The sequence below is a fragment of the Narcine bancroftii genome, chromosome 6 (genome assembly GCF_036971445.1).
Source record: "Narcine bancroftii isolate sNarBan1 chromosome 6, sNarBan1.hap1, whole genome shotgun sequence".
Lineage (NCBI taxonomy): Eukaryota > Metazoa > Chordata > Chondrichthyes > Torpediniformes > Narcinidae > Narcine > Narcine bancroftii.
The window spans coordinates 196,412,215-196,437,776 of NC_091474.1; the positions used below are offsets into that span (position 1 = coordinate 196,412,215).

General features: G+C 38.9%; 1 protein-coding gene and 1 long non-coding RNA gene across 8 annotated transcripts in view; one reads left to right on the forward strand and one right to left on the reverse strand.

Moving 5' to 3' along the window:
- fbxl4 (F-box and leucine-rich repeat protein 4) overlaps positions 1 to 25,562 on the reverse strand; it is a 102,782-nt gene that overhangs the window by 71,640 nt on the left and 5,580 nt on the right. For 5 of the 7 annotated variants that reach the window (XM_069887126.1, XM_069887128.1, XM_069887124.1 and 2 more), the window contains exons 2-3: positions 15,770 to 16,376; positions 1,821 to 2,148 (exon numbers count right to left, since the gene is read on the reverse strand). In XM_069887126.1, the coding sequence (XP_069743227.1) occupies positions 1,821 to 2,148; positions 15,770 to 16,287 (846 nt within the window). In that variant the 5' untranslated portion in view covers positions 16,288 to 16,376. Of the gene's footprint in view, positions 1 to 1,820; positions 2,149 to 15,769; positions 16,377 to 19,416; positions 19,498 to 25,562 lie in introns of all 7 variants that reach the window. The other 2 variants (XM_069887129.1, XM_069887123.1) reach the window with 2 other exon arrangements.
- On the forward strand, positions 9,600 to 18,016 carry LOC138736923 (uncharacterized). Its single transcript, XR_011340661.1, has 3 exons — positions 9,600 to 9,694; positions 13,473 to 13,616; positions 16,859 to 18,016. It is a non-coding gene; the product is annotated as an uncharacterized lncRNA (long non-coding RNA).

The following is a 25,562-nucleotide window of genomic DNA, read 5'->3' on the forward strand; positions in this document are numbered from 1 at the left end:
CAAATAAAACAATGCTTTATAAAGCATTTCTTTGTCATTTTTTTTGCCATGCTCAAAACTTGGAATGAAACAAAGGGAAATCTACCTCCAGCAGTCTTAAGAATAAGATATACAGAAAAGCATAATGAACGAGACAAGCATCAATAAAACCTGCATTAAAATTCAAATATTTACAAATGATTTCCAGAACTTACATTTGTTACAAGTTCAATTAAAATGTCTTGAAGCCTTTTTCTGAGCATGAATGATGTCATAATTATCAATGGAGACAACAGATGCTGGAAACTGGTGCAAAAATGAAACAAAATGCTGGAGTAACTCAATGGTTCGAGCAACATCTGTAAAGGGAAATGATGACGGTTGAGTCTATCCTGATGCAGGATCTTGACCCAAAATCTCGACAATTTCTTCCTGCCCATTGATGTTGCTCAATCCATTAAATTCCTCCAGCATTTTAATTTTTTTGCTGATAATTATCATTAACAGTTGATTAGACAGTCACAAATCCTTACTAGAATGGTTATTTTTAAAAACTTCCTAATATTTCCAAAATGATTGAATCTCCACACTCAGCAGATGCTAAGAAATGAATAGTCACAGAGTTCATTCAGCAAATTCTACTTTTATCAAAGATGTCTTTTTTTTCTACTTTTCATGGTCAGAATCAATTACGTAGTTTATATTACAATAAAATGATTGCTGGTAATAATGAAATACTCAAGGTTTGCTCCTGCAGGTTTGAGCACCCAGTTAATTCATAAATTAGAAGAACTATCTTGAAATCCAGTACCAATCATTCACCTTGCAAAGCAGAAATCACCAAAATACACTGTACTTTGGAAAAGGAAACAAGCTTCTTGCAGTGAAAAATCCCTCACTGAACATAAAATTTCATTATTTTGTATTTTTTGTTCCTGCAACAACAACAAAAAAAGCCTCTCCTTGCCTACAGAGCAGTGTGTAATAGTCTTGCAATTGGATTTATTAACTTCTACTTTATAAGGAGTTCAGCTGAAAAAAAACACATTAAGTATACTTTCTTCAGAAACTGTATGAAGGAAATCAACATCTCCCAGTTATCGTATTCAGGGAGTGAATTTCTATTGGAGTGTTAGGATTATTTCAGATGTGTTGGGGAACTTTATCACCCCTTGTAGTTCAAGATCAATCCACAGTGTCATTAGTAAAAGTCACTTTATTGATAGATTCTGTGAGCAAGTTGTTGCGTTTGGGAATTGGAATATTTCCGATATAACTAAAGTTCTTGCTTTAAAAATATTATTGCACTATCTAATCCAAAGGAGCATAATAGTTCATCACAAAATAGGATTTTAGCAGTTTCATTCTATAGCAGTTTCCAATGTATGCACTGATATTTATCTGAAAATAGGCTTTAAGTAAGAATATGTTATACTTACATAATAATCTGAGGCATTATTAGAATTAAAATTTTATTACATTGATGACCTAATTTCTAACACTTGTCCTAAAGTATTCAAAATATTAAGTTATAAAATGAAAAAAGTAAACACCCCCAGGGGAGGCGTACAAAATGTAGAATACAAAATCATACCTATGCATGAGCTACGTCACCCATAAAGCTGCCGATATCTTTCAACAAAATATTGTGCCTCGTCTTATTGATTGGACAATGGAATTGATGAATGTCTGGGATCAAGTTACTTAGAAATTCATGTAGCCAAGACCAGAGTTCCCAAGGCAAATAAAAAGCATATTAATGAGTATATCTTTTAAAAAATCCAGTAATTCATTAAATATGTTCCAAAGATATTCTGTATGCAAATTATCATTATTCTTACCTCATAAGGCAATTTTTCAAAGTAACCATTCTTGGTACATTCAGACAAGATTTTTCCATTCATCTGTTCATTGAAGAATTCTAAACCTTGTTCTTCCTTGTCATCATATTCCAGATCTAACATGGATGGTTTACATAGGGGAAGAAGTCTATCTCTGACACCATGTAGCAAGACGGCATCCAATTCAGTATAGTATTCTAGGGGAGAACTGTTTAATTCCAGTCGAATCAAGTTGGTTGTGAAGTTAATTTGTTTAATAAATGGTTTAAATTGGCGAGCCTGTGTGCCATTCATATTTCCAGGGTCCCCTGCCCATAGAGTTTCCCATCTGTAGACACAAAACATGAATTATGTCAGCCTGTCTCAAAGGATAAATATTTAGTCATACTTTTTTTAAATTAAAATTTTAAAATTTAGACATGTAGCATGGTAACAGGCCTTTTTGGCCCACGAGCCAATGCCACCCAATTATACCCAAATGGTCTGCAACCCCAGGTAAGTTTTCAAATGGTGGGAGGAAACTGGAGCATCAGGAGGAAACTCACACAGACATGGGGAAAACGTACGAACCCCTTACAGCCAGCGTGGGATTTAAACATCGGTGCCGATCATTTGCGCTGCAACAGTGTTGCACTAACCATTAGGCTAACTGTGCCGATTAGTGCAATGCTGAAAAATTGCTGCATTTTTCACATTCCCACCCAAATTTTGCAAAAATAAAAATTGTACAATAAATTAATAATTTCTAATCTCTGCTACGAATGTTGGTGCTATTGACCATAGGATAGAAAATTGTAGTTTAACAATTTATAGCATGTATTTATCTTGTCTGCATTATATATTACCTTAAAGGTTTTCCTTTTAATGAGAATACATTTGTCAAATTTGTTTCTAAAAGTATTTTTCACATATTATTTGACATTTAATCATGTGTAGTTTCATTTTGTAGAAATCATGGAGTTACATCAAAAAGCAGGCATGTGAGTGAGGTCAAAACAGCCAAGCGCTTGCATGAGGTGTACAGTGGGAGTCAAGGGGCCGCAGCGCCCCTTGCGAGGGGCTTGGAGGCAGCGCCCCCATTTGGAAAAATTTTGAAAATATACCAGTTTCAAGCCTCTTGTATTTCAAAGTGAAAACAGACATTACAAAATAACATGAATATGTCATTGTATACTAATATTTTTATTGACTTTGAAAATGTTCATCGAAGAGTGATTTGTCAAATTATTCTTTTCTTTCTCCATGCCTTTTTGTTACCTTCATGGTATGTTCACTGCTTTATTTCACTTTGTTCCCAGTTACAATTATCAAGTCGCAGCTTTATTCTACCTTTTTCTTGACTTTCAAAAACAAACATATGCTGGCCACCGCCAATCACTGACGCCTCTCTACCGAGGCCCCGCTGCTTCTACCCATTGGGAGCCCGAGGTTCTCTTTGCACTTCTGCTCAAAGATAGAAGTGAGACGACCAATGGGCTCCAATCTGAGCTCCTGACCACGGAAATTATTCAAAAATGTGGAAAATGGATTTTAAAAACATGGAAATGCATAAAATTCACATGCCTGAAAAAGTGATCTGCATTTCTTATATATTCAATCTATCCATGTTTTCCTTACCTATTCAAATGGTACTCTGGCCTTCAGAATGACCAACAAGATGTTAACTTCTGGTCCCTAAAGTTCAAGTCCCTAAACCAGGGATGGTGCAACTATGTTCCCCGGGCCAACTGCAGCCCATTGCCCATTTTTAAGTGGCCCAAGCTGGATTTTAAAAAAATAAAATAGAATTTAGCCTATTAGAACATAGTCTCCAACAATAAATTGCACTGTATGTACATTGCGCTTCTTAATTTCAACACTAGATGCCTCTGCCATTTTGAACAATACTAATTCAACAGTTACAATGTTACTCATCATGGGGGAAAGTTTCTTTCAGTTAAAAATGTTCACCTCAGTTGATTAAACATGATGGAACTGAAAAGACAGAAAATAGCAAGGGAGTGTTGAAAATTTCAGACTGTGGAAAAACAAATACTTCAATCACAGAATCAAGGTGTTTGTTTGATATTCAAGGAATCTATTAACTTTACACCATTGCATCATAAGTATTAAAGGTGGGCACATGGGCCAAGTTGTGGAGGAATGTTGACTTCCTTGTCCCTTTCTTAATCTTTTCTCCAGTTCTCATTTTGCACCCGGCTTTTTAAATTTTGCATGGGCTTTTGAATGAGAGTGTTATTGTATTTAAATAAAATTTCAGAGCAGCAGATACAGAAATGCCTTCTGTAATATGTGAGCACGACAATAAACTACTGTAATATCAATGATTAAACTGTCATATAGTTATTTAGAGAGAAAATTAATGTTCAATGGGTCAGGGATTTACTGGTCTGAAATCAGTTTTTCTTTGCAGAGTAACTGATTGAAAAATGCCAGGCTTAATATTGTTTGGCCGATGATTCCTTAATATTTTTCTCTATGTGGTCCACAACCAAAAACATTTGGCCATCTCTGCCCTAAAGTAAAAGCCTTTCATTCTTTCTGCTCTTTTTGATTACATATGGATTAAAAGATTAAACAACATGATTATGCTTTCTTAATTATCAAAGGGCTAAAGGTAAAATTGTCCTTAAACCAATACTTTAATGTTCTTATTATATTCAGCGAAACATCACTTCTATTTTTGTGGCTTGTCCATAGTTTGTGCTGACTTCCTATATTATAACATGACAATTATGCTTGATGTAATTATGTACCATTGGACACAAATATCAGAAAGCAAAAACAAAAGGCATTCATATTCCATAATTAACACTGCAAAAAAGAGTTTAAAAAATGTAGCAATGTTTTTTGTGCTCGAGTTGATTGTGTCAACCAGCTGAAAAAGGTGAGAAAAAATGCAATGGAGGATTAAGAGTACGAGTTTCCAAATGATAAAGTTAACATGATTTTATTTTGTGATTCAATTTTTTGTTGTAGTTCAAAACAACTTTTCAGTCCATTCAGCAATCATTGGATCTGTAACCTTTAAGAGGAGAATGCTGGATCAGTGTAAACTGGTTTCTATGACATTTACATTCCTGACCTCGGGCGACTACCTGGAGGAGGAGCTGCTTGGAGAGAGTGAGGGGGTTAATTGGCCAAGGGGCCAATAAAAGGAGGGTAAGTATAAGGGAGCGGCCCAGTGAAGGAGTGGGTCTTTGAGGCTTCAGCGAGCAGAGGCGGAAGACGAGCGTGCTGGACGAAAGGTAAGACATTCACAGTTAATTTAATATATATCTGTTTATTTTTTTACTTTGTAAGGTGTGAGGAGAAGGAGGAGTGTGAGGGCAGTTTTCTGCTCTCAGTGTCACATGTGGGAAGTCAAGGAGTCTTCACGTCTCCCGGACATCCACGTGTGCACAAAGTGGGCTGAGCTGCAGCGTCTAAAGGACCGAGTCAGGGAACTTGAGCTGCAGCTCGATGACCTCTCTCTGGTTAGGGAGAGTGAGGTCATCACGGACAAGGAGTGTGGCCAGAAGGACCGGATCAAGGAACTTGAGCTGCAGCTCGATGACCTCACCTGGTTAGGGAGAATGAGGCTATCGTAGACAAGAGCTACAGGCAGGTGGTCGCACAGGGGCCACGGAAGGAGGGGAGGAAAGGGAGGGCTCAGGTTCATGTGCAAGTACCCGAGTCTGTAATCTTCAGAAATCAGTACTCCACCTTGAATACTGAGGAGGGGGATAGTCAGACTATGGTGGGCAGAGGTTTGGTGTCAACCTCTGTGACCCAGTAAGGTAGGGATAAAAGGAAAAGGGTGATAGTTATAGGGGATTCAATGGTTAGGAGGACAGACAGAGGTTTTTGTGGATGCAATAAGGAAAACCGGATGGTGGTTTGCCTCCCTGGTGCCAGGGTCCGGGATGTGACTATGCGCGTTCAGAACATCCTAAAAGGGGAGGGTGAGGAGCCTGAGGTTGTGGTACATGTTGGTACCAATGATGTTGGAAGGAAGGAAGAAGTGGTCCTGCAGAATGAGTATAGGGAGTTGGGTAGGGAGCTTAAAAGGAGGACCACTAAGTGGGTAATCTCTGGATTGGTTCCTGTGCCATGTGACAGTGAAGGCAGAAATAGAATTAGGTTGAGGTTAAACACGTGGCTAAAGGGGTGGAGTAAGAGACAGGGTTTCAAGTTCTTGGACCACTGGGACCTTTTTTGGGGAAGATGGGACCTATACCGTAATGATGGGTTACATCTTAATCCCAGAGGGACCAGTCTCCTGGTGGGGGCATTTGCTAGGGCTGTCGGGGGGGGGGGGGGATTTAAACTAGAATGGTTAGGGACAGGGATTCAAGTTAGACACGACAGGAGGGTGAGGGTTAGTTGGCTAAGGAAAGAGACAAGTTTGAATAATTTGAGGGAGGAAAAGCAGGAAGTAGTAAAAAGATGTTGTAGTGAAAATTGTGAGAAAGGTAGAGAGGAGGATATGCAGAAGGTAGGATGTAGGAGATCCCTGAGATGTACATTTTAATGCGAGGACCGTAGTAAGAAAGTTGGATGAGCTAAAGGTGTGGATTGACATGTGGCATTATGATGTTGTGGTCATCAGCGAGATGTGGTTGATGGAAGGTTGTGACTGGCAGTTGAATGTTCCAGGATTTCGCTGGTTTAGATGTGACAGAGTTGGTGGATTAAGAGGGGGAGGGGTGGCATTACTTGTCAGAGAGGATATTACAGCAGTGCTGAGGCAAGGTAGACTGGAGGGCTCGTCGAGGGAGGCAGTGTGGGTAGAGCTGAAAAATAAGAAGGGGGAGGTAACTATTATGGGGGTATATTATAGGCCTCCAAATTGGGAAAGGGAATTAGAAGAGCAAATGTGCAAGGAAATAGGTGAGATGTGCAGGAGAAATAGGGTGGTGTTGGTTGGGGATTTCAATTTTCCAAACATAGATTGGGAAACACAGTCAGTAAAAGGGCAGGATGGCTTAGTATTTATGCATTATGTTCAGGATTGCTTTTGGCAGCAATATGTGGAGATGCCAACTAGAGGGGGAGCGGTTTTAGCTATGTTGTTTGGGAATGCAATGGGGCAGGTGATGGAGGTAAGCGTTGGAGAGAACTTCGGATCCAGTGATCATGGGTCCATTAGCTTTAGCTTAATGATGGAAAGGGATGTCGGGTCAGAGGTTGAAGGTCTTTGAGTGGGGGAAGGCTAGATTTGGAGAAATTAGAAGGGATTTGCAGAGAGTTGTGTGGGCTGATTTTTTTGCCGGAAAGGATATAGAGGAAATTTGGGGGACATTTAGGGGTGAGATTTTGAGAGTAGAGGATCTTTATGTTCCAGTCAGGCCGAAGGGGAAGACTAAAGGTTCGAGGGAGCTGTGGTTTTCTGGTGAAATTAAGAAGTTGGTTCAGGACAAGAGGGAGGCCTATACCAAATATAAAAAACAAGGGATTGAGATGTATGGTTGTTACTTAGATTGCAGAAAGAACCTTAAGAGGGAAATTAGAAAGGCAAAAAGAAGGTATGAAGGAGTCCATAGTTAATAAGGTGAAGGTGAATCCTAAGGGTTTTTACAGATATGTGAACAGTAAAAGGAGGGACATTGGGCTATGCGCAATAAGAGAGGCAAAGGGCTTAGTTATGGAAAGGATAGGGATTAGTAAAGTGAGAATTTTGGAGCTTCTTGGGTCAATTAAGGTGGATAAGTCTCCTTGTCCTGATGGGATTTTTCCCAGGACTTTAAGGGAGGTCAGGGAACAAAATCACTGACAGTGATTTTTCAAAGATCACTGGAGGAGGGGGTGCTACCACAGGATTGGAGGATTGCAAATGTTGTTCCATTGTTCAGAAAAGGCAGTAGGTGTAGGCCAAGTAATTATCGGCCAGTAAGTTTGACTTCAGTGGTGGGGAAGGTTATGGAGGCTATTCTTCGAGATGGTATATATGCATATCTGGATAGGCAGGGATTGATTAGGGGCACCCAGCATGGGTTTGTAAAAGGAAAGTGATGTTTGATGAACATCAATTAGGTCGAGCAGTGGATGTGATCTATTTGGATTTTAGTTAGGCTTTTGATAAGGTTCCACATGGAAGGTTAATAAGAAAGGTTCAGTCACTAGGAATTAGTAGAGAGATTGTGACATGGGTTCAGAGGTGGCTGGGAGATAGACAGCAGAGAGTCATGGTGGACAAATGTATGTCAGGTTGGAAGCCTGTGACAAGCAGGGTGCCTCAGGGATCAGTGCTGGGTCCCTTGTTATTTATCATTGTTTATTAATGATTTAGAGGAAGGTGTGGTTAACTGGGTAAACAAATACATGGATGATATGAAAATAGGGGGAGTGGTGGATAGTGAGGTAGATTTTCTTGGATTGCAGAAGAATTTGGTTTGTTTGGAAGAGTGGGCTGAAAGATGGCAGATGGAATTCAATGTAGACAAGTTTGAGGTGTTGCATTTCGGTAAAAATAACCAGAATAGGACTGATACAGTTATGGGGAGGGCATTGAGGCATGCAGAGGAGCAAAGGGACCTGGGGGGTGATGGTACAGAGTTCACTGAAGGTGGATTTCCATGTAGACAAGGTGGTTAAGAAGGCATATGGTATGTTGGCCTTCATAAATCATAGTATAGAGTATAGGAGCTGGGAGGTGATGCTGCAGCTGTTTAAGACATTGGTGATGCCAGGTTTGGAGTACTGTGCTCAGTTCTGGTCTCCAAATTATAGAAAGGATATAGATAAGGTGGAGAGGGTGCAGAGAAGGTTTACAGGGATGTTGCCTTGCTTACAGCATCTGGATTACAAGGAGAGATTAAGGAGACTGGGACTTTATTCATGGGAACGTAGACGACTGAGAGGGGACTTGATAGATATATTTAAAATTATGAAAGGAATAGAGAGACTAGACATAAACAGACTCTTTCCCCTGAGGGCAGGGGAGGTTGGAACAAGAGGCCATGAGTTAAGGGTAAGGGGGCAACACTTTAGGAGAAATATTAGAGGTGGCTTTTTCACTGAGCGAGTGGTGGCAGAATGGAATGAACTTCCAAATGAGATAGTTGCCTCAGGGTCCCTTTGGTCATTTAAGAGAAGGTTGGATGTGTACATGGAGGTGAGGAGGTTGGAGGGCTATTGGCGGTGAGCGGGAGGTTTGAGCTAGTGGAGTTGTTCTAGTGAACTGGTGCGGACTCGAAAGGCCAACATGGCCTGTTTCCGCTCCGAAAATGGCTATATGAATACAGAACTCTGCTAGATTTGCCAAGAAAATGTCTCTCTGTACAATCTCAAATTCTGTACTGCAACTTTCTCTCCCAAGCTTTCTTGCTCTTCAGATACTAAACATGGCATGGGTAACAATCGATGAACAATTCACTAAATCTGGAAGATTTTAAAGAAAGAATCCATCTCCAAGGACAACTGAATGTTGACTTTTCTAATTATGTGGATATTCAACCTGAAACTAATGTGGGAAAGTAATTACAAAGAAAGATGTGTAGAAATTTTAATTCAATACTAATTCATCAGATTGTTCAGTTGATAAAAATCAACGTAATTTATACAAATATGTATGTGTTCCTTCAATCTTTATTTGGTCATTAGGATGACAATCTGTAACACAATGAAGAAATTCATTACATTGCCTTCAACTATGAATACAAAAGTTTGTGTATATATTTAAATACCTTCCACTGTATTCCTTCCATTGTTTATTCATTCTGTGGTTCTACAGTTAAAACAGTAAACACTAGAATGTCAGATGAACATTGTGATTCTACTTTAATTTGGATGGCAGAATTCTGATTGGATAGTCACATAACAATCTGACAAAGAAAAAATATTGATGATGCTTACAATGTACTTAGAGGTCTTTTTTTAAAAAAAAGAGCAAGGTACGACAAGAAATATAACATGGGCAAGAAGCAGTGGATGAATGATTTTAGACAGATGTACGGAAAGGAAAGAAACCAGAACAATGAAAAATGAGAGCAGCAGTAGGCCATTTGGCTGCTTGAGCCAGCTACACCATGATCATTTATCTTGGTATATAGATAGACAGAGATAAGTGCATTTCTGATTATCCAAAGTGCTTGGGACCTGAACTGTGTGAATATACAGATTTTTTGGATAATCAAGAATTTTTTTTAAGCAGACCAGAAGCATTAGCAGAACACAGATCCACAGTTAAACAGCACAGATAACGATAGAAGGTCTTTCAAGCATGAAATAATGTGCTCTATTCTAGGGACGATGGGACCTGTATCGGCAACACGGTGCATTTGAACTGGAGTGGGATGAATATCTTTGCCAGAAAGGCTTGCTAGTGCTGTTGCAGGGTTTAAACTAGTTTGGCAGGGAACCAGAATGAGATGGTGGAAAAGTTGATGCAATGTGTAGCAAGTTTGTGAGGAAAGTCAGGCAGTGGAGGGAGCGTAAATATAGTCAGTTGGAGGGTTTGAAATGTGTTTATTTCAATGCAGGAAGATATAGGAATAAGGGAGATGAAGGTAGAGCATGGATCAGTACATGAAATTATGATGTTGTGGACATTACAAAGACATGGCTAACACAAGGACAGGATTGGCTGATGCAGATACCAGGCTTTAGAGCAGTGGTTCTCAACCTTTTTTCTTTCCACTCACATACCACTAAGTAATCCCTATCCCATTGATGCTCTATGATTAGTAAGGGATTGCTTAAGGTGGTATGTGAATGGAAAGGGAAGGTTAAGAACCACTGCTCTAGACCTAATTGTTAATGAAATATTTTGCTTGAGAGAAATTGTCACTGGTCCATTTCCTTCGGAATTATGAAACTGTGCATGTAACCATTCAATTAGGTATGATTAAAACAGTGGTTTTCAAACTTTTTCTTTCCACCCACATACCACCTTAAGCAATCTTTTACTAATCACAGAGCACCTATGGCATAGAGAATACTTAAAAGTGGCATGTGAGTGGAAAGAAAGAGGTCGAGAACCACTGTTTTTGAGGCTTAAAAAGGGATAAGGTGGGAGGTAAAACAAAGGGCTGCGTGGTGGGGGGGGGGGGGGGGGGCGGCGGGAAGGTGAGAACCATTACAAATCAGGGATAGTTGCACAAAGAGAGAACATTGTGGATGGACTGTCTTCTGAGTCAGTGTGCGTGGTTCTAAAACAGGAAGGTAGTCTATAAGCTCCCAAATAGCCTTTGGGGCACTGAGAAGCACATGAGTAGACAGATTTTGAAATGGTGCAGAAATAACAGGGTTGGTGTTATGGGAGACTTCAACTTTCCAAATATTGACCAACACCTCCTAACTGCAAGAGAGGTGGATGGGGAAGAATCTATCCAATACGTGCAAGAATTCCTGACTCAGTATGTGAACAAGCCGACTAGAGAAGCCTTACTGGATCTAAAGCAGGGTAATAAACCCAGTCAGGTGTCAGACCTCCCAGTGGGGGACTATTTCAGTGAAAGTGACCACAACTCCCTGACCTTCAGCATAGATATGGGCAAGAATAGGAGTAGACAAAATGGTAAAGTGTTTAATTGGGGAAGGGATACTTACAATATTAGGCAATAACTGGAAAGAGTAAACTGGGAACAGATGTTATCAGGGAAAAGCACAGAAGGAATGTGGAGGATGTTTAGGGACTACTCGGGCAGGATTCTGGGCACTTGCCCCATTGAGACAGGGAAAAGATGGTAGGATACGGGAACCATGGTTGACAAAAGAGACGAGACAGCGAGTTAAGAGGAAGAAGGAAGCATACACAAGGTTTAGGAAGTAAAAGACAGAAAGGATTATGAGAATTATATGGGAGCAAGGAAGAAACTTAAAGGACTTTGGAGAGCTAGAAGGGGGCATGAGTAGGCAGGTAGGATGAAGGAAAACCCCATGACATTCTATGCAAACATGAAGAACAGAAGGCTGACAAGAGTAAAGGTAGGGTCACTTAAGGATAAAGAAAACAACATGTGCCCGGAAGCAGAGGAGCTAGGGGAGGTCCTAAATGAATACTTTCCTTTAATACTTTCTAGACAGAGGGAATTGGTCAATATGAGCTCAGTGCAGAACAAGCTTATGTGTTGGAGCGAGTTAAAGTTTAAAAATGTGCTCGATTTTCTTAAAAACAATAGTATTGATGTCCCTAGATGACATACAGGTATACTCCAGGTTTTGGCAGAAGCGAGGGAAGAGATTTCTGGAGCTAGAATTTTTACATCTTCCAAGACCACAGGAGAGGTACCGGAGGATTGGAGAATGGTAAATGTGGACTCGGTTTTAAAAAGTAAAAGGGGAAATCCTGGGGATTATAGACCAGTGTGTCTTGTATCAGTGGTGGGGAAACTATTGGCAAGGATTCTTAGGGACAGAATTTACGAGCATTTGGAGAAGTACAGTCTTCTCAGGGATCGTTAGCATGGCTTTGAGAGGTTCGGTCATGATTCACAAACTTAGGGCCCAGGACCACGCTGCCCCTGGCATTGGACTTGATGATGTTCTCGATGTGGTGACACACAGTCGCGCTGTAGGGTCTCCAATGGCCGTTCTCGTTCAACCATTCCCACAAATTTTAAAAAAATGATTCACAAACTTAATTAAGTGATTTAAGGTAGGGCTGCATATGTGGTGTATATGAATTTTAGAAAGGCATTTGACAAGCTCCCCCATGATAGACCTATTCAGAAAGTCATGAGGCATGGGATCCATAGAGCCTTGGTATGTGGACTCAAATGGCTTGCCTGCAGAAAGCAAAGGGTTGAAGCGATGGAATGTATTCTGCCTGGAGGTCAGTGACTAGAGGAGTTCTGCAGGAATCTGTACTAGGACCCCATCTCTCTGAATTTTATAAATGATCTGGACAAAGAAGTAGAGGGATGAGTCTTCAAGTCTTCAGATGACATGAAGGATGGATGTGTTGAGGATAGTGTAGAAGGTTGTCGTTGGTTATAAAAGGACATGGATAGGATGCAGAGTTGGACAGAAAAATGGCAGATATTCAATCTGGATAAGTGTGAAATGCTGCATTTTGGAAGGTCAAACTTGAAGACAGAGTATATAGTTAACGATAGGATTCTTAACAGCGTGGAAGAAGAGAGGAACTTTGAGGTCCAAATTCATAGATCTCTCAAGGTTGCCGCACATTTCGATAGGGTAGTTGAGAAGGCTTATGGTATACTGCCCTTCATTATGAGTCATTAACAGTAATACCACAGCTCTATAAAACTCTGGTTAGACTGCATTTGGAAAATTGTGTTCAGAGCTGGTCACCTCATTAGAGGAAGGAAGTAGAAGCTATGGGAGGGTATAGAGATTAACTGGGATGTTGCCTCATATATACACACACATGCACAGAAAGTGGTGAGTGCCTGGAATGCATTGCCAGGAATAGTGGTGGAGGCGGGTCTAATAGGGATGGTTGAAAGACACTCAGATTTTGCAATGCAAGAAAAATAGAGGGCTACATGTGTGAGGTAATGAAGAATTAGTTTGGTGAGTAGGTTTATATAGGTCAGCACAACATTGTGGGCTGAAGGGCCTGTACTGTGATGTAATTTTTCTATATTCTAACGCAAGTACAATTACTAGCTGATGTTCCCTGCATTACTTAGAAAAGGGGATGCATTTACAATTGGCAATAATTGTTAACTGGGATAATCAAGGAATGTTTTGCTATACCCACAGGTGGATTTCAATGCTGCTTTTCCTCTCAATTTCACTGCTCATTTTTGGAAAACATCGACTCTTTGCTGGGATACACAGCATGGCCATAGTCAACCAGCACCTATCCCAGGTGACAATTTTCAGGAGTGCTTCAAACAAAGCAAGGTGAGTGAAATCTCATAAAAAGGCAGCAATTATCAATCAGGAGTATAAACTGTGTGTACCAGTAACCTTTTCCCTTCCAAAAACAAAGACTTTGGAAAGATCAAGAATTATATGAAATCTTAGTGCCTGCTCTTGATTTTCCTTTCATTGACCAGAGGAAACAAATGTCGTTCCCTGTTTGGATGAATTGCTTCACCATGCCCCAGGTGGGCAAGATGTGACAAGCTGCAAAAGCAACTGCCCTGATAAATGAAATACAATTACTTAAAGCAGAAATATATCAACAGTATCGATGCACAACTGCAGTCCTGACTTCACACTGGTGACTAACTGCAATTCAGCAAGCAAGCGGAAAATTTTAATAAGTCATTTGGCTGTGATTCACTATTGTTGAAGACAAATTGGTTTTCCCTAACATTGAATTTCCATTACAAACAATATTTGGGGTCTTTAGAATTTTTTAAATTAAAACATTATCATAAAATCAGTTCAGAACATAATATCTGATGACATTATAAAATTAAATTAATCTTTATCTTTTAAAAAAGTAATCATGAACAAAATCTATATTATAGATACATTATGAAGTAAAATGTCTCAGTAACTTCTTTATTGACCTGCTGCTAGTGCCCATCACTTTAGTTCATGAAAAATCAAGCACATGTGGACTCGTGTGAAAACTAGATCTGGTATGGATAGTACATTTATTTGCATAAAGGATATCAGCGAACCATTTAGGTTTTTAAGTCTGGTTGATTCACAATTATCAATCCTTCTAATCACATTTACTATTGTGGCAAACTGAATTTAGATCATTTAAACAAAAATAATGTATATTTATATTCAGGACCATATGAAAAGAATGGAGAGATAGATACCATCAAAGAGTACACAAGTGCACATGGTAAAGAAATTACACATTTTTGTAGCTGCATCCTGAACTATTGGTTCAAGACTGCCCGTCACTCTCATCTTTTCAAATGTCTTTCAAGTTTAACCTAGCAGTTGTTACCAATTTTGATGGGAGCACAGGATAAAACCTACAGTGAAATATTCTGAAAGTTTCCAGGACAGACTTAATAATTCTGATAAGGTTTAGAAACCAACAAATTCAGTCTGCGCTAAATAGGAAAATTTGAAATTAAGGATGCAGAAAATAAAACTTTCTTCATGAGCCTTAATGCCAAAATGAAAGACAAAAGCATACCTTTCACATAAACATGCTGTCTTTGTTATCATAAAGTCGTTTGGAATCCAAGTTCCTACAGTAAAAATCCAGATCACCTGAGACTGTGGACTTCTTGAAAACTCTTGGCTTTTGTGTGCACGCATGCATAAGCACCACAGACACACAGTGGCAACAAGCGATCACGCAGAAGTCACGGAAAGGCAAGAATTTTTTTTTGTACTTTGTATTTTATATGAAAAATGTTTCATTAATAAACTATCAAAATTGATCGGTTTATTCTCCTTAAATTTTAAAAGTATTGCCCGAGAATCGGGAAAAACTGAACCATCCCAGTCCCCAAGCAGTCTGGATTTTATTGTTCTTAGTGTAACAAGTAAATATCAATTTTTAATACTATTCAGTCCCATACTCAATCTGCTATAGCAGTATCATACTCTATTGATAGGATTAAAAAATACACAATGTTCATTTCAGATATCCTAACTAACACCATTTCCTCTGATAGACTACAACATTCTATAGAAAGCTAAATATCTTCCCTCATGTACACTTTATTGTACAATTTTGAACTTATAATTTTCAGTTATAATGCTTCAGATAAATTCAATCTAATTGAACAATCCACCATCGGCACAACTAGCTCTATAAAATCAACTAAAAATGAATGAATGACCATTTTAAAAACTTGGGCAAATAATCCCTTTGCTTCTATAGAATTAATGGAACAAAAGATTATCAATAATGCAGGATTATAATCTAAAAGTACAGATTCTGAATTTCAGTACATCACTTGATACCCTGATTGCAAGTTATCAATAGAAAGCACAAAATGAGGATGTAGTTAGATTCTACTTCAGGGCATTCAAAGATGATTATCTGCACATTATATTGTGAGGTAATGTTATGCATAACTAAAACACACAACAGATTAAACAGTTGTCAAGATTTTTGAAGCTGTCTTTACCTAATTTCTGATGGAGATGTCTGGGAGTAAGGATTTGCTGAGCAAGCCAAGATCCTGACAATTGCTCCAGGGTGATAGGTCTCCAAAATATCAATAGTAGTCGGATACACAGCCTCTTCAAAAACTAGCTCAACATATTCCTGGCTCTGAAAAGTACGAGGCATCCTCCTGAAAGGCTGACGGGAACTTGGACACTTTTCCCACCATTTTCCATATGTCCGAAACACAGCTGTTTGAGTGAAATCCCCGCAACTTGGGTAAACATTGGGTAATCCAGACAAATTCCACATAGTGTACGATAAGCTATTCTCACTGCCATACTGAGAACTGAAGTCCACCACTTCTTTGACATGCTGCACCAGTTCAACGCTGAGAGGTAGGATGCGATTGCTCGACTCAATTGCTCGCCGAGTATTCATTATTCGACAATTCATTATTTCTCCTCTTGTACCAGATCTGGCTCTACGTCGCAGGCAAATATAATAAAACATACTCAAAACTGTTAACATGGGATACATTGAGGTTAACTTGATGTCTCTAGTACACTAGATACCTTGCTTCCTCTTAGTGTAGTTTCTTACTTCATCCAGATTTATACAGCATTCCCCTGCACGAGTTAAACACAGAAATAGCTATTAGATTGATAAATCTAAATGTTTTCTTTGCTTTCATCATACACAGAAAAAAACCCTACAAAATTGTTTAGTGAACTAGAATACTCAGAATATTACAAGGTAACTGAATTTTCACCTGAGCCACAAACCAGTCTATTCACATTTTCAAAATGGAATAAATGAAAAACAATTCAGAAGTATGCCCCACCACTGCTCTCCAAACTGTTCAGTTGGATCCTTGAGGTGGTTTCTGTTTTGGTTGCAATAAGCAAATTGTGCTAACTTTCTGATGTGAGATTATTGTAGCAAGTTCATTTGTAGAATTAAAGGTAGACAATCTTTCATGAACCAGTTTTCTTTTGTTAGTTTGCATTATGTTAAAGAATGGTAACTTGGTTCAGTTTTACTAATGGAGCTAAGAGTTTAATTTTACAGAAAGTAAATAATTTAATATTGATTCTAATTCATTATCCAGACAATCATGCAACAAGACACAGCAAGTTATCAATAACCATAAAATGCAGCAATCGAGTCATGAACACAAAGTCTCAAAGTACCTGTATGAGTAAAACATGAAAGTCTGCAAACACTGTAGTTGAAGTAAATACACAATGCTGGAGAAACTCAGCAGGTCAAACAGTGTACATTATGCAGCAAAGACAAAGATTCATAACCAACATTTCAGGCTTGAGCCCTTCATCAAGGTATGGACAAAATGTGGGCAGACGCGCAAAAAAAATATGGGAGAGGAGCATAGTCCCATAGGCAGGAGGTAACTAACTGATGGACAAGGGAGGGAGGGCACCCATGCAAACAAGGGGAAGGAGGATACCTCCATGAATGGAGAGGGAAAGGGGTGGAGAGCTGGATGAAAGACAGAGGGATGAAGAAAGAAGAGGAAAAATGGGGTAGGATAGCAAAAACCACTGAAATGGATGTTAACGCCATGCAGCTGGAGAGTGACGAGATGGAACATTAGGAGTTGCTCCTCCAATTTATGGGTAGTCTTGACTGGACAGTATACGAGGCCAAGAACAGACATGTCAATGAGGGAGCGAGGTACAGTATTAAAATGGTTGCCCGATGGGAGAACCCGGTCATTGAGGAGGACAGAGCAAAGGTGCTCAGTGAAGCAAATTCCCAGCCTGCGTCCACAACAGAAAAGCTACAGCGGGAGCACCCACTGCAGTCGATGACACCCACGGATACACAAGTGAGACACTGCTTCACTTGGATGGACTGTTTGGGACCACGAATGTTGGTGAGGGAGGAGGCATGGGAGCAAGTGTGGCACTTCTTGCGGCCACAGTGGAAGGTGCCAAAGGGGAAATCAATAGGAATGGCTGATGGATGAAGGAGTCATGGAGGGAGAAGTAGAAGATAGCCCAGGTAAAAGTACAGAAAGTGAAAGGTATGCCTGGAGTTTACTACTCCATGTAGTAAATTTCTTCTGAATCAGCGTGATGCAAATCAGATATTATCTCTATGGAACAGATACCAGTCTGCGACTGAAGGTGCAAAGCTAGCTTAAGGTGTGTTAATCCACAAGAAGATCTTAATCAATAACCACTTTCAAGGAGGATGTAGTAAATAGACAATGTTTCCTTCCTCCCCACCCCCCACCCCCACCAATCCAGAATATTCTGAACTTCTGTTCTAGTAATTACGTAATACTTGTGATTACTGAAAGGTTCCCATGGATTACCACCAATAATAATGTGACCATACTCTAGACATGTTGAGACACAAATATGCATGATACATTTCAAAGACGCAATTACACCACAGATATCGATGAACTATGTGAAAAGGAACCTTGAATACAACATTCCCAATGACAGAAAACTTCTAAAGTTAAATTCAGAATTGGGAATTTGATGTTTTGCAACAGCATCATAGAGCAAACATTCATATTATAACCATCTTTCAACATTACTATAAATCAAAAAAAAAGTAGAACACGAAAAGTAAGGCAGTTCATTGATTTCTCAGGAATCTGATAGCAACAGGGAAGAAGCTCTCTTTGTGCTGTTGATTGCTCATCTTTAGGTTCCTGTACCTTTCCGCCCCCCCCCCCCCACCCCCTCAATGGTAGCAAAGTTAAGAGGTCGTGGCCTGGGAGGTGGGGGTCTTTGTGGATAGAGGCTGCTTTTTTAAGAAACTGCCTCATGTAGATGTCCTCTATGAAGTGAGGTCTTGTACCTTTGATGTCTCAGGCTGAGATAACAAACTTTTGGAGTTTATTCTTGACTGAGAATTGGTGCCTCCATACCAAACAGTGATGTAACCAGCCAGAATGCTCTCCACGTTACACTTGTAGAAGTTTTTGGTGACATACCGAATCTCCTCAGACACCTCACAAAGTATACTGCTGGTAAGCCGCCTTTGTGATTGCATCAATATGGAGGTTCCAGGGCAGATCCTCGGAGATGTTGACACACAAGAATTTGAAGTTCTTGCCCCTCTCCACTACTGAGCCCTCAATGAGGACTTGATCATGTTCCCCTGCCTTCCTTCTGAAGTCCACAATCATCTCTTTGGATTTGCTGACACTGGGCACAAGGTTGTTGTCGTTACACCATTCAGTGAGCTGATCTATCTCCCTCCTGTATGTTTCCTCATTGCTATTTGTGATTCTGCCAAATCAGAATTATCCTTTAAATAATGACCACATTAAAACACAATTGTGAATGATATGTTTCAAAGAGTATACAATTTTTTTTTAAATCCGAAAGCAAGTTTTATCCAGCTAAAAACATAGATTGAAAATTCTCGTCAGAATAATTATTTTGGATGACATGGATTATTGTAAAGAAATAAATAATTAATATTTTCCTTCAAAGAAGGAAGCCTCCTACTTCTACACAGTTCACCCTTCAAGGGACTTGAGCCATACCATAGGTTGCATCACCTGGCCCAGTTATTGCCTTGACAGCCAGAATATGGCTCCATTTCTGGTGAGAAGCTGGGAAGACCTTTGATGCTCTGACCATTGCCTCCCTAGCACCATGTTACAGGGAGCTACAACTTTACCTTGTGTCAGTAGCAGACTGTTCTTCCAGACATCCAGGCTCCAATGCGATTCTTAGTGCACTTGGACTGCTAATTGGTAGGCTGCAAAATGAGTGAAAGAACAAGGCAGGCAGGCTACAGCTCAAGCTAGTAAAATGTTGAAAATTTTATTTTGTTTTGCAGGTTATTTTGATAAAAGAGATAGTTGAGAAAATAGTATCTTTAATGATTTATTTTAGAAAGCAAAAATTGAAACCTCATTAACTTTAAAAAGAAATTGCCTGGGGTTTATTATTTGAAAAGATAATGTGGGTTTCAAAACATGCTTTTCGGATAATTAGTTACTATTAATTACCCTTTAGTGTTGGTAAATTATAAAAGAAACAAAAACCGGCTCATTTGCGAGAGAGAAAAAGGTGCAGGACTGCAGGAAACAAAAGACAAGGAATGGGACTGATGGGATTGTTCTGCTGGGAATCAGCATTGACAAATAGGGTGAAAAGTCAAAGGTCCTTCTTCCACACCATTGTAGTACTTTCTCCAAATGTTGCACAAAAAAAATAATCTACTTTAGCATTTGAAAAGTGTCTCACCTACTTTGTGTTGGGAGGTCCCAGTTAAGAAGTGCTTATTTCTGAACTACATCATTTGATCTTATGGAGAATAAAATAAAATAAAGTGAAATTCCACTGAAAATGCACTGATAGTGATTCATTTGTATTAAAGAATATTTGACATGAAGCTTACATCTAACTGCTCTCTGACCTTTCTATTCAACGCTAAAAACTTGCTGTGGATGGGAATGGGAAATGGCTGTGACAGATTATGTTGTGTTTGTATTGTATATAGATAAGTTTTTGGGAGATAAATTGTGGCAGGTTTTTTTTAGCGTAGGTCAAACTCTTTAAAACAGATCTTATTTAAAATACTGGAGCTCTGCTCTTGCTAGACATGCTGGCCCCAGAGCCTTTGCAAAAGCTTTGGAGAATGGCCAAGAGACTTCACTAATGGATTGTTGTTTTCAAAAAGGCAACAGATGAAAAAACTTGTCAGAGCTGTCTGGAGTGGAACTTGCTGTTCTAGGATGGTCATGTAGTTTTGCAAGCAGCGAGAGTCAAACAGGCTTTCTCTCTGAGAGAGAGATCAGTTCTGCAGTTTCAATGTCAGCAGCAGCAGCTGGGACTGGAACAGGACAACCTGGCAAGCTTGTGGAAAACCCCATTTGGAAGGCAGGTTGTGAGTGCTTAGTTCGGTCTGGTCAAAGTCCTTGTGGTTCATGCAAGAGGAGAGGACTGGCTGTCTAATGTTTCACTTGAAATAAGGAAATTAAAAAGGAACTCTGTGGTGACCTGAAAGAAAGAGGTCATCATCTAGAGAACCCTGAAGGGAAAAGTTTCTTTGGCAAGACACTGAAGTGGCTGATTAAAAAGGATTCAGTTGTGGGTGTCCAGCATACAACAAATCTCTCTCTGAAAACTGACAAGAACCTTCCTGAGCAGTAACCATTTACCTTTCAAGCACTAAAGCCTGGTGAACTTTATGAATGCTAAATTTTATAAGAATTGCCTTCAATCAGTGAACTTACAAAAATTAAAAGAATGGGATCCAACATTATCAGATAGGTGTTTTCGCTGTAAGAAAGAAATGGGAACAACAATACATGCAATTTGTGCATGTACAAAAGTGAATACGTTTTGGGAAGAACTAAATCAGATAATAAATAAAATCACAAAAAACAAAATATCAATAAATCCAGAGATCTTTCTTTTAAGTAACATAAGAAATAAAGAATTAGGCCTTAAATTGGATAAAGCGCAAAAAAGATTTATTATGATAGCCTTAGCAGTAGCAAAAAATGTATAATGTCAACTTGGAAAATGGAAGAGAGCCTGAGAATACAGCAATGGTACATGAAAATAAATAAATGTATTCCATTGGAAAAAATAATATATAATTTTAAAAATAAAGTCACATTGTTCAAACAAATTTGGGAACCATACATGGAAGAGGGCTTGCCTCGGACCTCCACCCCCTAAAATGATAAGAAGACAAAACTATTTGATTTAGTGTATAAAAGTAGATGACACATTTTTCTGGTTTATTTTTCCTTTGTGTGAAGACATTGTTTTATGGTTTTATTGTATTGTATATGTTGAATATTTATTGGTTTTGGAGGGGGGTGGGAAGGGGGGAAAAAAGGGGGGAAATGTCATTGTGTATATTTAATGAGGAAATATTTGTACATATTTTGGTTGTCATGGTTTACAGTTTGAAAAATTTAAAAAAATTATTTAAAAAGTGAACTTGGAAGAATGAGAAGTGAGATTGGACTGTGAATCAAAAAACTTTTCTGAACTTTTATACACATTACACACATATGCGCTTCGAATTAGAAGGGGGCTAAGTTAGGTTAGTTCAGTCAATATTGATAAGTTAAAGTGTGATTCTGTTTTCAGGTTTAAAGATAATTAAAAGCAACTTTTGTTTAAGTAATCATTTGTCTTGGTGAATAGCTAACAAATATTATTGGCTTACTATATCCAAGTTACTATATCCAAGTTGCCAAAACTCATCAGGTAGAAAACATTGACTAAGGTAAAATATTCAACAAAATTACCCAAAAATATGTCGATTTTATCTGGGCTGAGATTTTGAATTAGATTTATACCACTTTTATTTTCTCCTCTCATCCCCTCCCCCAACTATCATCTACACTACTGGGAACCTCACCAATTTAATCTTAATCCTACCACATATCATGGCAGCTTGACATCTGAGCATAAACATGGACATTTAAACAAAAAATTGAAAATCAAAACACAAACTGCAAATGTTGGAAATAACTAGCAAGCAGGCAGCATCTAGACTCTAGATTCTAAAGGAAGAAAAAGTTAAAATTTCAGGACAAAACTTTTTAAACTGAGGAAGGGACAAGTTAATTTTCAACAGCAGAGAAGGTGGAAAGTACTGTGCAGAATGAAGCAAACATCTCTAATAGGGTGAGACCAAAGGAATAAACATAGCAGGTAGAATCATGGACTGTATAAGGTGTTGCCAGTATTAAAGCTGTCGATCAAGCCCAGAAGCCCAGATATAAAAACAGAAAAAGAAAAACTGAGCTAAAAAATGAGACAGGTAAAAATGGCCTTTTGCAATACAGACAAAGAATAAGTGAGTTAGTTGAAGTTGGAAAATTCAAATATTGAGTCCAACATGTTTAGCACACACAAAGGTTAGTCACTTCACTTCTGCACATGCTGTTCATCACGAAGCTGCACACTGTGCAAACCACAAGTCGTGGACAAATCCAGTCCCATGTGATTATTGGGATAGCCAATAAATTTACCCACATTCCCAAATACACAAAACTGATCATTATTTATAAATGGAAAAAGTACAATTAGTAAACCCATAACATTTCTTCACAAGTTTAAAAAAATACGAACAATGGTCTGCATGTAACTAAATTTGGAAATATTTTTAATAGTCATCTCTTTTCAAATCAGAATCTCTGCAACTTCCCATGGAATTAGAACATAGAACAAAACAGCACAAGTATTGCCCCTTCAGCCAATAGGTTTATGTCAAACATGCTGTCCAAATTAAGCTAAAACCATGCTGATAATGTATCCCTCCATCCCCTTCATATTAATGTGTCCACCAAGAAGCCTCTTAAATGTTAGAACTACTACTACCATTTCTCTTGGCAACCCATTCCAGGCTCTCAAACATAGAACATTGCAGCAAGGTATAGGCCCTTTGGTCCATGATATTGTGCCAACCTATATATACAGAAAAGTAAACTGGACCCTCCCTCAAAAAAAATGCCCCAATTGTTCCAACCCCTACCACCAACCCTGGCAATGCATCCAAATACCCACAACTCTAGGTGTAAAAAAGAAACTTACCCCTGATGTCTCCCCGCAAACTTTCCTCCCTTCACTTTGGACAGATGTCTTCTGGTGTTTGCCCTGGGGCTGTATCTTAACTATGCCTCTCAATCTTGCAGAAATCAATTAAGTCATCTCTCATCCTTCAAAGAGAAAAGCCTTAGCTCTGCTAACCTTGCCTCTTACAAGACAATTTTCAATCCAAACAACAGCCTGCTAAACCTCCTCTATACCCTCTCCATAGCTTACACATCCTTTAATGAGATGACCAGAATTAAACACAATATTCTAAAAGTGGTCAACATCCCTCTCACAGTTCTGGAACTCAATCCCCTGACTAATGAAACCCAGCAAACCTCCTTAACTATCCTATCAACATCCACAACAACCTTGAGAGACCTATGGGTTTGGACCTTAAGGTCGCTGTTCTTCCATACGGTTTCCTACCATTAACCATGTACTCCGCCTTCAAGTTTTATCTTTCAAAATTCATCACACTTATCCAGATGGAACACCATCAGCCATTTTTCTGCCAAACTCTGCATCCCGTCTATATCCTTTTGTAACCTACAACAGCCTTCAAAATTATCCACAACTCCTCCAACTTTAGCATCATCTGCAATTTTACTGACCTATCCCTCTACATCCTCATCCAGGTCATTTATAAAAATCACAGAGTAGGTGACCCAGAACAGATCCTTATAGAACACTATTAGTCAATAATCTCCAGGCAGAATACTTCACGTCTACTACTCTGCTTTTAACAGGCAAGCTAATCTACCACCCTATCTTCAATTTCTTTTGTTACAGCCTCAAAAAAAACTCAGTTAGGCTCATGAGGCACAACAGTTTCCTCACAAATAGGAAATATTTGCTCCACACACCTCCCCTAAACTTTCTTTCCTTCACCTTAAACACATCTTCTGGTGTGTGACAATTTTATTCAGGAAATGCAGTCAAGACTGTCCACCTTATCAATGCCTCTCATAATTTTATAAACCTCTATCAGGTCTCCCCTCAGCCTTCTATGCTCCAGAAAAAACATCCCAAGTTTGTCCAATATCTCCCTATAACTCATACACCCTAAACCAGGCAACATACTGGTAAAACTCTTCTGGATTCTGAATAACAGGATAAAATATTTCTACCATATACAGAAGTAACGCCAAGGAAATAAAAACATTAAATTAATCACAAACAGCTAATAATGTATAATGCAAAGCTCATGTTTACAATAACCCAGACATCAAGTTATGAATTTACTTAAATTGTTAATAATTGCTTGAATGGATGGATAAATGTAGTAAAATCCATAAAAATGTCAACAGCATTTTGAGTTTGAGGAGTTTGTCATAAAATATAGGAGTGAGACTTTACAAACATTTGTAAGGCCAAGCTACAGCAGATTCAGCAAAGGTTCACCAGGACGATGCCAAGAATGGGAAGCCAGTCATGAGTTGATGCACAAGATGTAGCTATTTATAATGCAGCAGAGAAGGTTAAGGGAAAATTTAATAGTTTGTTTTGATGGGAATGAAAAGTGAGAAGTTTGAGAGATATGACTTTAATCAATGATCCTGAAAGATAAAATACTAATCCAGAGGGAAGATTTCAAATCCCGTGCTGTCTGTAAGGAGTTGGTATGGTCTCCCAGCGTCTGTGTGGGTTTTCCTCCACCATTCAAAACATACTGGGGTTGATTGGGTGCAAATTGGCAATTTAATTTTTGTCTAAATTTAATTTTTAAACATTTAAATTTAAAATTTAATTTAAAACCTTCATACCCATTAAAAAAAATTATCATAATCCTTCGCATTAAATATTAGTGTTAATGATAAAAAATAATTTTTAGAACTTGGGGTGGGTGGAATCATCTGTTTCAAAGATGTAAAGTTTTATGGTTAAAAGTGAAAACAATATTGAAAATAAATGCACTGAAATTACAAAACCACTGGAGTGGTTTTCCCCCAAATGCCAACATATTACACAGCACCATTGTCACCATCAGTTTTAAACCTGAATGCCCTCATGCATCAATTAATCTTTACCATAGACTATGACAAGAGGGCACAACTTCAGGATTGAAGGGCATCTGCTTAAAACAGAAATGCAGAGGAATTTCTTAGCCAGAGGCTGTTAAATAAGAGGAATTTGTTGCCACAAGCCATTGAAGAGGCCATGTCATTGGGTATATTTAAGGCAGAAATTGATAGATTTTGCTAGGTTCTTGCCAGGGAATCAAAGGCCAGGCAGTGGGGACTGAGTGGAGAAATGCAT